Source organism: Mustela nivalis, assembly GCF_964662115.1.
Source record: "Mustela nivalis genome assembly, chromosome: 12".
In the NCBI taxonomy this organism is placed as follows: domain Eukaryota; kingdom Metazoa; phylum Chordata; class Mammalia; order Carnivora; family Mustelidae; genus Mustela; species Mustela nivalis.
The window spans coordinates 42,978,322-42,992,566 of NC_139031.1; the positions used below are offsets into that span (position 1 = coordinate 42,978,322).

At 37.8% G+C, this 14,245-nt stretch overlaps 1 protein-coding gene across 3 annotated transcripts in view; it reads right to left on the minus strand.

Annotated features, from left to right (window-relative positions):
• Positions 1-14,245, minus strand: part of AVL9 (AVL9 cell migration associated) — a 60,239-nt gene that overhangs the window by 16,401 nt on the left and 29,593 nt on the right. For all 3 annotated transcript variants that reach the window (XM_082691764.1, XM_082691765.1, XM_082691766.1), the window contains exons 5-10: positions 13,717-13,806; positions 12,332-12,398; positions 11,462-11,502; positions 10,495-10,533; positions 6,120-6,189; positions 5,286-5,821 (exon numbers count right to left, since the gene is read on the minus strand). In XM_082691764.1, coding sequence (XP_082547890.1) covers positions 5,286-5,821; positions 6,120-6,189; positions 10,495-10,533; positions 11,462-11,502; positions 12,332-12,398; positions 13,717-13,806 — 843 coding nt within the window. The remainder of the gene's footprint in view (positions 1-5,285; positions 5,822-6,119; positions 6,190-10,494; positions 10,534-11,461; positions 11,503-12,331; positions 12,399-13,716; positions 13,807-14,245) is intronic.

The following is a 14,245-nucleotide window of genomic DNA, read 5'->3' on the forward strand; positions in this document are numbered from 1 at the left end:
AACATCTGGCAGCTATAAAGAGGGAGAAATTCACTTCCAAGGAATATTTGGTAAGAAAGATTAAAGGTATAAAAGTGAGGAGGAATGTCTGGGTGGCTCAGCTGGTTAAGCACCAGCCTTCAGCTCAGGTCATGATCCCAAAGTGCTGGGACTGAGTCCCGAATCTGGCTCCCTGCTCAGTGGAAAGACTTCTTCTCCCACTGCCTGGGGCTCCCACTCTGCTTGTGTTCTTTCTGGCAGATAAATAAATAAAATCTTAAAAAAGAAAAAAAAGTAAGGAATAGTCTGTTATTTTGTACATAAAAGGAGGGGGAAATATCTACACATTTATGTATGTATACAAAACCCCCAAAGAAAGATACTGATAACGCTGGTGACCACTGGAGGACAGGGCACCTGAATAGTAGGGGATAGAATGAGAGGGAGACTTTTTTTTATAGATGCTTTAGAATATTTTGAATATTGAGCCATATGAAAGTATTACATATTTATAAAATTAAGAGTTCAAAATGGCCTTAAAATTATGTCAATTACTTCTAAAAAAATTGTACTGTGGTGTGTGTGTATATATATGTATAGGTATGTGTGTGTATATATATATATATATGTATATATATATATATAAAAGATTTCTATTTATTCATTTGAGAGAGAGAGAGAGAAAGCACGAGCCAGGGGTAGGGATAGGGGGAGAGGGAGAAGCAGAATTCCCACTGAGCACAGAGCCCAATGCGGGGCTTGATCCCAGGATCCCAGGATCATGACCTTCATGAGTCAAAGGCAGACACCCAACCGACAGCCACCCAGGCGCCCTGTGTCATACTTTTAATGATGATCTATTTTTCCTAAATCTTTTACAGTTCCCTATTGTATTGTAGCAGCAAGAGCCACGTCCTTTCACATAAAACAGGCTCCATAGCCAAGCTCACTTCTAACTTTTCACTTTTCTAGGGTACTTTAATTTCCATATTTGGAGCTGTAGTATATAAGAGTAAAAAAACACACCAAAATCCAAAATAAACAAAGAAAACAACACAACAAAAAAACCCACCAAAAAAGGCCTAAAACAGTATCTGCACACCCATGTTCAAAGCAGCAGCATTCGCAATAGCCAAAGCGTGGAAGCAACCCAAATGTCCACTGACAGATGAATGGATAAACAAAGTGTGATATATACGTACACCAGATTATTATTCAGCCTTGAAAAGCATGGAAATGATGACATGTGTTATAGCATGGATGAAGCCTGAGAACATTATGTTAAGTTAAACAGGCCAGTCACAAAAAGATTAATAATGTATGACTCCACTTAAAAAGGTGTTAGAGTAGTTAAATCATAGAAAGGAAAAGGGTGGTGGCCAGGGGTTGGGGGAATGGGGAGTTATTGTTTAATGGGTATAGAGTTTCAGTTCAAGATGAGAAACTTCTGGAGATCTACAGATCTACACCGATGTGAATCTAACTTAACAGTACTAAACTATACACTTACATATGGTACACAGGGCAGGGTGCCTGGCTGACTCAGTCAGTTAAACGGCTGACTCTTGCTTTAGGTTCGGGTCATGAACTCAGGGTCAGGAGACATAGCTCTGCGTCTGGCTACAGACTACATGTGGAGCCTGCTTGAAATTCTCTCTCTCCCTCTCCTTCTGCCCCTCCCCCCTTTAAAAAAGAGATAAACAGAGTAAATTTTACACAGACACATACACACACATGGATTTTTTTAACTGCAACTAAAAACCAAAAACTCCACACCTCAGCTTGGTAAGCCTAGCAAAATTGTCATGAGCTAATTTACTAAAGAGTTGCACAAGCACACAGTAGGTCTTCTCTCTTGTGACCTGGAAGAGGGTACTGTGTGATTAGGACTGGATGCCATTCTCTCAGCTCTACTCTGGTCAGGGATGACAAACATGCTCATGAACTGGAAGCCCCCCTGTTAGAGGGATGTCCCTTCTCTCCACAAGTTATCTGGAGTTTAAAGGTAATCCCTACCAAAATCTCAACCTGTTTGAGAACTTAAATTGATCCTAAAATTGATGTGGAAATGAAAAGGGCTAAGAAATGCTTAATAGTAATGTTCAATAGTAAGAGGCAAGCCCTTTTTCTGCCTGACAGGGTATACCTACGGGGGGTACTGCCCCAGGGATAGACAAATAAATCTACAGTACCAATGAAACAACAAGAAAAAGTCCATAAAGACCCCTTCCTCAAACATACAGAGATTAGTTCCAGTTAATAAAAACCAAACTGTGAAAGTCAAAGCTATCTAGCTTTAAAACATAACCTAGTACACCGAGGTAGAGGGGATTGCTTAATAAGACCTCCGAGGCACTAACCATAAAGTAAAAAATGATAAACAAAAGGGTATTTAGAATATATAAAGTCCCTCAAATCAGTGACGAGGACACTCCAGTAGTTTTGAAAAAATACCACACAAGGGGGAATCCAAATGGTTAACAAGAATAGGAAAGTTGTTCAATCTTAACAATAATAATTTTTTTTAAAGATTTTTATTTATTTGACAGCACAATTAGGCAAACTGGTAGGCAGGGGGACAGGGAGAAGCGGACTCTCAGCTGAGCAGAGCGGGGCTCGATCCCAGGACCCTGATATCATGACCTAAGCCAAAGGCAGACGCCCAACCAACTGAGCCACCCAGGCGCCCCTCAACAACAATTATTGAAAAAAATGCAAACCAAGAACTACAAAATACTGTCACATTGGCTAAATATTAAAAAGTCTGACAATATCAAGTGTTGGTAAGAATGCAGAGCAGTTGGGAACTCATACCCTGTTGTGGGAATGGTGGAAATTCTCAGAACCACTTCAGTAAACAACTGGGAATTCTAGTTAAGCTGAAAGCACCCATTCAACATGATCCAGTATTCCTGCTTTTAGGTACTGAATGCTCTACAAACTCTGGCATGTGTCCAGCAAGATTTCTGAAAAAGAATTTCAGAGCCTTCTTTAGATGAATGGATAAAGAAGATATGGTCCATATATACAATGGAATAATATGCCACCATCAGAAAGGATGAATGCCCAACTTTTGTACATGGATGGGACTGGAGGAGATTATGCTGACTGAAATAAGCCAAGCAGAGAAAGTCAATTACCCTATGGTTTCACTTACTTTGGAAGTATAAGGAATAACATGGAGGACATTAGGAGAAGGAAGGGGAAAGTGAATTGGGGGTAAATCGGAGTGGGAGACGAATCAGGGAAGGCTGTGGACTCAGAAACAAACTGAGGGTTTTGGAGAGGAGACGGGTGGGAGGACGGGTGACACTGGTGGTGGGTATTAAGGTGGGCACGTATTGCATGGAGCACTGGGTATGGTGCATAATCAGTGAAATCTTGGAACACTAAAAAAATTAAAAAAGAAAAAAAAACCCAGAATTTCATAGCAGCATTACTTGTATAGCCAGAAACTGGCAACAATGCAGATGTCTGTCCACACAATTGATAAGCTTCATAGCAGCTGAAAATGGAAAACTACATAAGAAAAATAAAACACAGTATCATGCAAAAACATGAATGAAACTAAAAACAATGTCAAGAGAAAAAAAAAATTTGTGCTTCCATATGTGTGTGTGTGTGTGTGTGTGTGTATACAAATAAAATTTTATTTATTTGACAGAGACACAGTGAGAGAGGGAACCCAAGCAGGGGGAATGGGAGAGGGAGAAACACGCTTCCCACTGAGCAGGGAGCCTGATGTGGGGCTTGATTCCAAGACCCTGGGAACATGACCTGAGCCAAAGACAGACATTTAATGATTGAGCCACCAAGGCGCTCCTGTAGTTCCACTTAAATAAGATTCATAATTTTTGGCTGGCCAGTAAAGGTATCTTTGATAACCTAAATTTGAAAATGAAAAGCTGCAAGCAAGCAAACCAAATATAAACTCAGAAGCAATACTTAAAGGAGATTAATACATGTGGCAGATAAAAAAAATCTGGTTTCTAACCACATATATTTTTAATTTTTTCATAAATTTATTGTTATACTTAAAAAGTTACAAACTGATATTAAGATTTCTAAATTAAGTGATCTTCTTATGGAGGCAATTATATATTTAAAGCACTGAAGGTACTAGATACATGTAATTAAAAACAAATAAACAAACAAAAAAACCAAAACTGGGGCGCCTCAGTAGTTCAGTTGGTTGAGCATCTGACTCTGGGTTTTGGTTCAAGGCTTGATCTCAGGGTCATGGGATCGAGCCCCACGTCAGGCTCCCTGCTCAGCAAAAAGTCTGCTTCTTCCTCTACCACCCCCCCTGCTTTTGTTTCCTCTCTTGCTGTGTGTGTGTGTGTGTCTCTCTCAAATAAATAAAATCTTGAAAGAAAGAACGAAAGAAAGAAAAGAAACTTCATTATTTCAATCATAAAGCAAATTAAGATAATTTCAGAATCCCCAGCAGGCCATAAAATGAACACAGCATTCTCTACTAACCATTCAGCAATACTGACTTGGGGCAAATACTTATTTATAAAGCTAGATAAACACAGGAAGAATTTATTATAGAGGAAGGAATACATATTCCAGTCAACACTACCCATCTTTCTTTTTCACATAGTCTTACTTTACGCATAAAGGACAGTATTTAGAGAAAACCATAGAACTGTGCCCAAGTTACCAGAAAGATATATCTGTCTTTCATGGTAGACTGCAAGATCACAAAAATAGATCACAGAAATAGAATTTAGAACTTAGCATGGCACCTGGAATATGAGACGCTAAGGTCACAGATAACCACAGCACTATACATTATGTATTTTACAGTTTAAAGGAAAGTTTTCAGACGTGAAAATGTGTTCAACACCATAAGTTAAATTGTAAAAGGGCTGTTGGGGACACCTGGGTGGCTCGGTCAGTTAAGCGTCCAAGTCTTGGTTGACTCAGGCTATGACCTCAGGCTCAACATTCAGCAGGGCATCTATTTGAACATTATCTCCCTCTGCCCCTCCCCCTACTCTCTCTCTCTCAGAAGAACAAATAAATTAAAAATTTTTTTAAAAAAAGGGTGGTCAGGTTCTTTAAGGGCCTTAGTAAGGAACACTAGGGGCATCTGGGTGGCTCAGTAGGTTAGGCGTCCAATTCTTGATTTCAGCTCTGGTCATGATCTCAGGGTTGTGAGATTGTGCCCTATACGGGGCTCCTGGCTCAGTGGAAAGCCTGCTTGAGATTCTCTCTTCCTCTCTCTCTCTAGCCATCTCTCCATTCCTGTGTGCACTCTCTAACAAATAAATCTTAAACAAACACACACTAAACTTTACCTTTGTGAAGATGGCCAGGGGCATGCCATATTGGTCTTCTTCCAAACCAGAAATTAGCCCTGGTATCAGTACCACCTGGCCTGTATTAGCTTGAGGTTGTACAGTAATTGGAGGACTGTCTGAGGGCACAGACTCCTTTGGAAATGAGTTTGTCTGTTCTGAACCCTGTTCCCTTTCTTTCAAGGTAGGGTCCTCTAAGATGCTAGGATCCAAGGTCTCCCAGTCACTTTCTGAAGACTCTGGAGATGGGCGAGAAGGAGGTTTCAAATATTGACTGGTTTCATTGGGTTCCTGTCCTTTGCTGCTGTCATCTTCTACTTGGAGCAACGGTTCTTCGGTCTTGATGACAGCTTCTCCTCCGTGGTTTCCTGTCATGATTTTCTTAACAGTTCCTGAGTTGGTATTTGAAATGTCAGGAGCAGACATAGACACAAAATCATCTGCAGGGTGATTACTTTCATGAAGCCCAGCATCTTCAGACATACTCTTTCGGGGTCTGTACTGAGAACAGTCACTGAGACCATGTTCAATCATGCCTACAACATACAATATTGAACAGCTTGGCTTACAATCAAGTGGGAAAAGATAAGAGTTGCATATTCCATTCTAAATAGTAGAACTCTCCTATAAAAAATTTAGTAAGTTATGCTTGCACACATTTTAATTTAAAAAAAAAAAGAAAGAAAAATCTCATATAAAAGAAACCCAATGTCAAAAGAAAATCATGTCAAAATAAAAATGTTATCCCTAGTAAGTTTATTCTTAAAAATTTTAGCATTGAAAGTTCCAATAAAAGTTGAACTAAAGAAAGAGTAGATATCGTTACCCTCTTACCTGGAAAAAGGGATAACACAGTCATCAGGGCACCCACCAATTTATTCACTGGAGAAATATAAAAGAGAACCTGAAATGGATTAAGTCAAGATTAAATCAGAAAATCCATGAAGCTACATCATAAAAAAAGGGGGGGGGGATAGAGAAGAAAAAATTCTTCTTTATAGAAGGATAACAGCTAATACAGCATTAATGAAAGAATCAAAGAAATCTAGGAGCATCTACCATGATTCAGATGAAAATTACCAATGAAAGCTAAAACTAATGTGAAAGGTTGCTGGGCAACAGGATATTCACATAGCTTCAAATTTACCATCCCACAGATTATCTATTAGTGGCAAAGGGAAACACAAGTACCTCATTATGAAGAAATCTGGGGATTACCACTTTAATCAAATGATCAAGTTTTCCATTACCAATAATACTACAAATAGTTATGGACATCCTGGTGTGATAACTCTGAGGACACACCTGTATAGTACGCTTGCCACACAAGTTTAATCTGAAACTAGTCAAAAGAAAATAATCAGACAAATCTAATAGGATTCTTTAAAAAACAAAAACAAACAAACAAACAAAAAAAGCCAATGCCATGAAAAACAGAAAGAAACCAAAAAAAGAGCAAGGTGGTAGAGCTGTTTGAGATGAAAGGATTAAGGAGAATTATAAGGCAATACATGATGCTTGGCCCCCTAGAAACAACCAGTTTATAGGACATTATTATAACATCCGAAGAAATTTGAAAATGGACTGCATTTCTTGAATGTGAAAATGGTATTTTGGTTATACGGAAATATACTCTATTTTTTTTTTTTTAAGGATTTTATTTATCCATTAGACAGACAGAGATCACAAGCAGGCAGAGAGGCAGGCAGAGAGAAAGGGAAATAGGCTCCCCGCTGAGCAGAGAGCCCCTTGTGGGGCTTGATCCCAGGACCCTTGGACCACAACCCGAGCCAAAGGCAGAGGCTTTAGCCACTGAACCACCCAGACGCCCGAATATATTCTATTCTTAAGGAATACATCTTGGGGTGCCTGAGTGGCTCAGTTGGAAGCATCTGTCTTTAGCTCAGGTCTTGATCCTGGGGTTCTGGGATGGAATCCCTTGTCAGACACCCTGCTCAGCAGGGAGCCTGCTTCTCCTCAGTTGTTCTGGTCTTTCACTCTCAAATGAATCAATCAAATCTTTAAAAGAAAAAGGAAAAAAAAAAAAGAAACATAGCTTAAAGTTTTTAGGGGTAAAGTACCATGACTTTAAAATTATTAGGATGCGCAGCAAGGTGGGAATGAACAAAGCAATATAATGCAAAAGTGGCAAAATGTTAATTGTCAATATCGATCAAGTGTGTAAAAGTTCATTACGGTGTTTTTTCAACTTTTCTGTAGGTTTGACATTTTCAGAGTAAAACTTGAGAAAAAAAAATCAGAAACAGGATTAGATGTTTAAAAGCAACATTTGGTAATCATTAAATTAGTTGGAAAAAAAACAAGCAAAGATTTGCTTAAGCAAGGTTTTTGTTTGTTTGTTTTTAAACAATTAAATCATTCAGTGACACAGAAGTGCTATTTGAGAGAGGAGAGCACCCACAATTGTCTATGCTTTCCTTACAGATGATCTTATTTAAGGAGTGCTTTCCAAGTACAGAGAAACAAATTGTTGCATTAAAGGACATCCTTATTTCATCAATTCAATATAAAAAGAGTGTATCTGTAATTTTCCACATTAGATAAAGTTATATGATCATAAATGCCACTACATATAGCTAGGCTAAGTACTATTTTGGAAGATTTTTGTTTTAGATACATATACCCATGTGTGCCCTGGGTTGTAATGCACAATACTTTTTATTATGAACTGCAATAACAAAGTTTGAAACCTACAACTCAACAAGTAAAGAAACAAACAAAAAACAAAAAAACACCACCAAAAAACCTGACTAAAATGGGCAAAGGACTTGAGCAGACATTTCTTCAAGGAAAGTACACAAATGACCAATAAGCATATGAAAAGGTGCTCAACATTACTAACCATTAGGGAAATGCAAATCAAAACAGGAGATACCACCTCACACCTATTAGGATGGTTACAATCAAAAAACTAAAAAATAACAAGTGTTGGTAAGAATGTATAGACACTGGAATCCTTGTACACTGCTGACAGGAAGATAAAATGGTGCAGCCATTATGGAAAACAGGATGGTGGTTACTCAAAAAAAAATGAAAATAGAATTACCATCTGGCCCAGCAATACCACTTCTAGGTCTATACCCAAAAGAACTGGAAGTAGGGTTTTGAAGAAATCTATGCATATCAACATTCATAGTAACATTTTTCACGAGAGCCAAAAGGTGGAAGCAACCCAAGTGTCCATCAGAGGGGAAACAGATAAACAAAATATGGTATGTACATACAATGGATATTACTCAGCCCCCCCCCCCCTTTTAAAGAGGATTTTACTTATTTATTTGACAGACAGAGATCACAAGTAGGCAGAGAGGCAGGCAGAGAGAGAGGAAGGGAAGCCGGCTTCCCGCTGAGCAGAAAGCCCAATGCGGGGCTCAATCCCAGGACCCTGATATCATGACCTGAACCAAAGGCAGAGGCTTTAACCCACTGAGCCACCCAGTTGCCCTTGCTCAGCCATTTTTTAAAAGGAAAGGAATTCTGACACATGTTATACAGGGATGAGCCTTGAGGGCACTATGCTTAGTGAAGAAGCCAGTCACAAAAAGACAAAAACAGCATGATTTCACTTTTATAAGGAACTCAGACTAGCCAAATTCATAGAAACAGTAAGTAGAAGGGTCACTGTCAATGGAGAGGGAAAAATGGGAAGTTACTGTTTAATGAGTACAGTTCTAATTTTGCATAATGAAGAGTTTGTGAATGGATGGTGATGATAGAACAACACGGTGAATGTACTTAATGCCACTCAACTATATACTAAAAACTGGTTAAGATGATAAATTATGTGTTTCATGTATTTTACAACAATTAAAAACATTTTTAAAAAGTTAAAACATTGCACATATAGTATGTTAGATTCACCATTTTAAGAATTACCTTTTTTCTCTTTGAAAAAGAAATACATACTCATTAGAGAAAACCAGCAAAGCATTTCCTTCTTAAAAATATATTCTAGGCTCACTTGGGTGACTCAATCAGTTAAGTGTAACTCTTGATTTCTGCTCAGAAATCTCAGGGTCCTGAGAACGAGCCCTTTGTCGGGCTCTGAGCTCAGTGCAGAATCTGCTTGAGATTTTTTCTCTCCTCTCCCCCTCTCCTTCTGCCCTTCTCCCCTGCTCATACTTTAATAATAAATAAATAAATCTTGAATAAATAAAAATATAACCTACATTCTCACCAAATTGCTCATGTCTTTCCTTCCAGTCTCTTATTTTTTTTAAAGATTTTAAAAGTTTATTTGAGAGAGAGAGACAGAGAGAGAATGAGAGAGAGCATGAGAGCAGAAAGGTCAGGAAGAGAAGCAGACTCCCTGCCGAGCAGGGAGCCCGATGTGGGACTCAATTCCGGGACTCAAGGATCATGACCTGAGCTGAAGGCAGTCGCTTAACCAGCTGAGCCACCCGGGCACCCGCCAGTCTCTTTTTTTTTTTTTTTTTCAAAGATTTGATTTATTTATTTGAAAGACGGAGATCACAAGTAGGCAGAGAGGCAGGCAGAGAGAGAGAGAGAGGGAAGCAGGCTTCCTGCGGAGCAGGGAGCCCGATGCGGGGCTCGATCCCAGGACCCTGAGATCATGACCCAAGCCAAAGGCAGCAGCCCAAACCACTGAGCCACCCAGGCGCCCCCGCCAGTCTCTTTTTAATAAATATATATTAATTTATAAAATTGGGATCATGGGCTTGTTACGTACTTGGACAAACTTTCACATAATATTCAATGAAACATCTTTATAATAAAAAAACTCTCAGAATCTCTTTAGTCATTTGGAATCATACACAATATATAAGATGAACCAGTACTTACTCACCAATTACTCATTATTATAAATTATTCTGTGACAGAATGTCTTAGATGGAGCTTTGTGTCCAACTCACATTAATTCTGGAAAATAAATCTCTAAAAGAAGAACTACTAGACCAAAGGAATAAACATTTTTTTTTAAAAGATTTTATTTATTTATTTGACAGAGATCACAAGTAGGCAGAGAGGCAGGCAGAGAGAGAGAAGAGGAAGCAGGCTCCCTTCCGAGCAGAGAGCCCGATGCGGGACTCGATCCCAGGACCCCGAGATCATGACCTGAGCCGAAGGCAGTGGCTTAACCCACTGAGCCACCCAGGCGCCCCATAATTCTATATAGTATTTAAGGAATGTCAACCCATGTAAAATATTGTGTTCCTTCAAATCTCACCTTTTTTTCAAGAAGAATTAGTTTAAACAGGATTAAGACCTAAAGAAAAAATATTGTATTAAAATAAGAAACTCAAGCTTATTACTCATTTGCCTTTTCCCTTCCTCAAACACAACCATATATCATTTAATCAATATTAACTACAGTGCTTAAAACTACATTGAAAATTATGAACATACTGAAAATTTTAAAATTATGTATTTACTAAGAACTACTTAAATCTCTAACAAATTATGCTTTTTGGAAGGAGTTATGTTATTTTTGCTTGAAATATCTGCAAGCTCCTTCAAGGGAAGGGACTATTCATTGGATGTCCAGGGCACTTACACAGCAGATACTCAATAAATGTATATAAATGAATGATCAATGTGTGTAATTCCCAGTCAACATATCTTTAATAATAAAGATCACAAGACGTAAGTATAGATATTTTATTAGAAAATGTTTCACTCTCAGAGCAACATATAAACTACTCTGTGAAATTAAAACACGTTCCTTTCCACTCTAATTTCATGACATCTGAAATTACAAAGACAAGAGAAAAAATAATCCTCTTCTGCACAGAAATAGTATTCCTGTATTTTAAAAAACGTCTATCAGCTCTACCAACATTTTCTTTTTTTTTTTTTTTTTTAAAGATTTTATTTATTTATTTGACAGACAGAGATCACAAGCAGGCAGAGAGGCAGGCAGAGACAGAGGAGGAAGCAGGCTCCCCGCTGAGCAGAGAGCCCGATGTGGGACTCGATCCCAGGACCCTGAGATCATGACCTGAGCCGAAGACAGAGGCTTAACCCTCTGAGCCACCCAGGCGCCCACCACCATTTTCAACTTTTATCTAAGAACTGTCTTAGAAGAAATAAAATATGGTATGCTACAATCTGTATTCAACCTTGCAGCAAGAGAATATGCTCAGTTAAATGAACACAGGTTTAGGACATTATAAATTAAATAAAAGGTATCCTACCTTGTGTCGAAAATGAAGCACAAGATCTCGAGGAGACAGACCTGCAATGTTAAACAAAAAAGCTAATCTGTGATGACAACATATAGGTTTTGTCAAAGAAAGTTTCTTCCCACCAAAGGAAAGGTAGGTAAAAATAGGAATAGTAAGAATATGGGAATATTAAAATATTTACATAATATCTGATTATGTAACCTATATGCTTAGAATTATATGCTGTGTCAAACACAGCAGGATCCAACAGAACTTCCTACAATAACAGAAATGTTCTAATCTGCATTGCTCAATACAGCAGCTACATATGGCCAATGAACATCTGAAATGCAGCATGTATACTGACAAAAGGACTTTTTAACTTTAACTTTTATTGATTCTAATCTAAATGTAAATAGCCACATAAGGCTAATGGCTACTTTATTAGCTTTTCATCACAGAAAGGATATTTACCAAGTGCCTATTGAGCACCTTGGATACCAATGATATTCTGGATTATCAAAACAGTATAAATCAAACAAAACTACCAACTTGAACAATCTTAGCATAAAAAGAGCTAAGCAGTTATAAGAGGGAACTGACTTGGCCAGCATTACCATAAGAAAAAGAAAAAACTTCCATTATTATTCTGAGAAGCAGAAATTTGCTTTATAGGATAATAGTTCTAAATACTGCTACAATTACATTATAACCTTTCTCAGTAGAAATAAATACTGGTTAAGATGATATTTAAGGTATCAGCAACATCAAACACTGAATAATTTAAACTTAGATCCCATATAGATATTTAACTTTGATTAAGAAGTTTAACATGCAACTCGGTTTACCAAATGTATAGAAATGAAGGCGTTTCTTCTGATTTGTAATAAAGCGACTTACCAAGATATACTTGGGATCCTTCTAATGAAGTTCCTCCCAAGGAACTATTCATATGCTCATAAAGCTCCTATAAAATACAGATTCAACTTAGAACATTTTACAATCATTTCAGACACTAAATTAGCAGTATGATGACCAGGAAAAAAATTGGTTCTTTAACTGAGGCTGTTTGTTTTGACACTAACAATAGAAGTCTCTCTCTGAAACCTTCCCAGTTTCCAGCACTCCCTCCTTCTCTTCCTCTTCATTTTAGGGCTTATTAGTTCACTCACATGGTGGTATGGATTCTAGGCGAAGTTCCCTCTACTTTTCTTGCTAAACACCTAAATGTCCTATACTCACTAAAATCCAGGTGAGATCCATGTTCTGTACATTCATAGCAGCCCAAAGAAAAACATGCTAAAACAGTCATGTAGTCTGTTTTTTTTTTTGTTTGTTTTTTGCTTTGGGAGATTGGAACCAGAAAACTGATAAACATATTGTGCGGTATTTTAATAAAACAAGCAAATTTAGAGAAGCAATGCCATAGCAAAAGAGGTACTATCCACTAACAGAAACACTTATGTTAATTATAGCCATTTGTGGTCATTATTTCCTAATTAAAGGCAGTTTGGTTAAACAATAAATTTCAACTGTACATTTTGGGCAGATCCTTGCCTTTCAATGTTATTTCCTCTTCTCAATTTGCAAATCTCTGTGAGTTTTTTCTTTTTAAATTTTTATTTAAAATCTAGTTAATATACAGTACAATATTGGTTTTAGAAGATTTCAGTGATTTAGCATTTACATACAAAAGCCAGTGCTCATCACAACAAATGCCCTCCTAAATATTGGGTACCCATCTAGCCCATCCTCCATGCACCTCCCTCCATCAACCCTCAGCAGTTTGTTCTCCATCCTTAAGAGTCTCTTATGGTCTGTTTCCCTCTCTCCCTTTTTTTCCCTTCCCTTTCCATATGTTCATTTGTTTTGCTTCTTAAATTCCACCATGAGTGAAATCATATGGTATTTTTCTCTGACTTCTTTTGCTTGGCATAATACACTCTAGCTCCATGCATGTCATTGCAAATGACAAGATCCATACCACATCTTCTTTATCCACTCATCAATCAATGGACACCTGGGCTCTTTCCATAGTTTGGCTATTGTTGATAATGCTGCTTTAAGTACATTTGGGGTATACATACCCCTTCAAATCTGTATTTATATATCCTTTGGATAAATAACTAATAGTGCAATTGCTGGATCATAGTAGAGTCAATGTTACTTTCAAAGAAGAATGTCTTTCTTAAGCCAACAAGATTATCTTCACAGTATTACTGACGAGAGTAACTGATTCATGAATCTGCCTTCAGACAAATATATCTAAAGAGGGATATAGTTACCTTTAGGATGGAAATTTGGGAAAAATCCTTCTCTTCAAAATATGCATGTGTAATGAGCTGAAGTTTTGCTTGAAGTAAGCCATAGAGAGGCTTAGAGAAAAAAAAACACTATTAGTTTGATAATAATAACAGATAAACATCTTACAACTTTGTAATTAAAAGAACAGGGAGGAAAAACTCACTAACTTTAGTATCTTTATTATTCACAGCTAAAAGCTATTAAATCACCTGTTCCAGCTCTATGGCTGCTGCCAGAAAGTGCCTGACACACTTCTGCTCTTACCACTCAGTGACATAACCTGGGCACAGAACCTCTCCACATTTGCTTACTGATGTGAGCACTGGCATATGAAAAGACAGTACCTCTCATGCGGTTGTTTCCAGAATTAAGTAACACAGGTGAAAGCACTCAGAGTGTCTGGCACTTGGAAAGCATTTAAACGCTGGCTATTACAAAATTTAAAACATTCTAATTCTGCACTGTTCTGCTGGTGTGTGGTGACACTTAATCATCCTTATAATGGCCAGT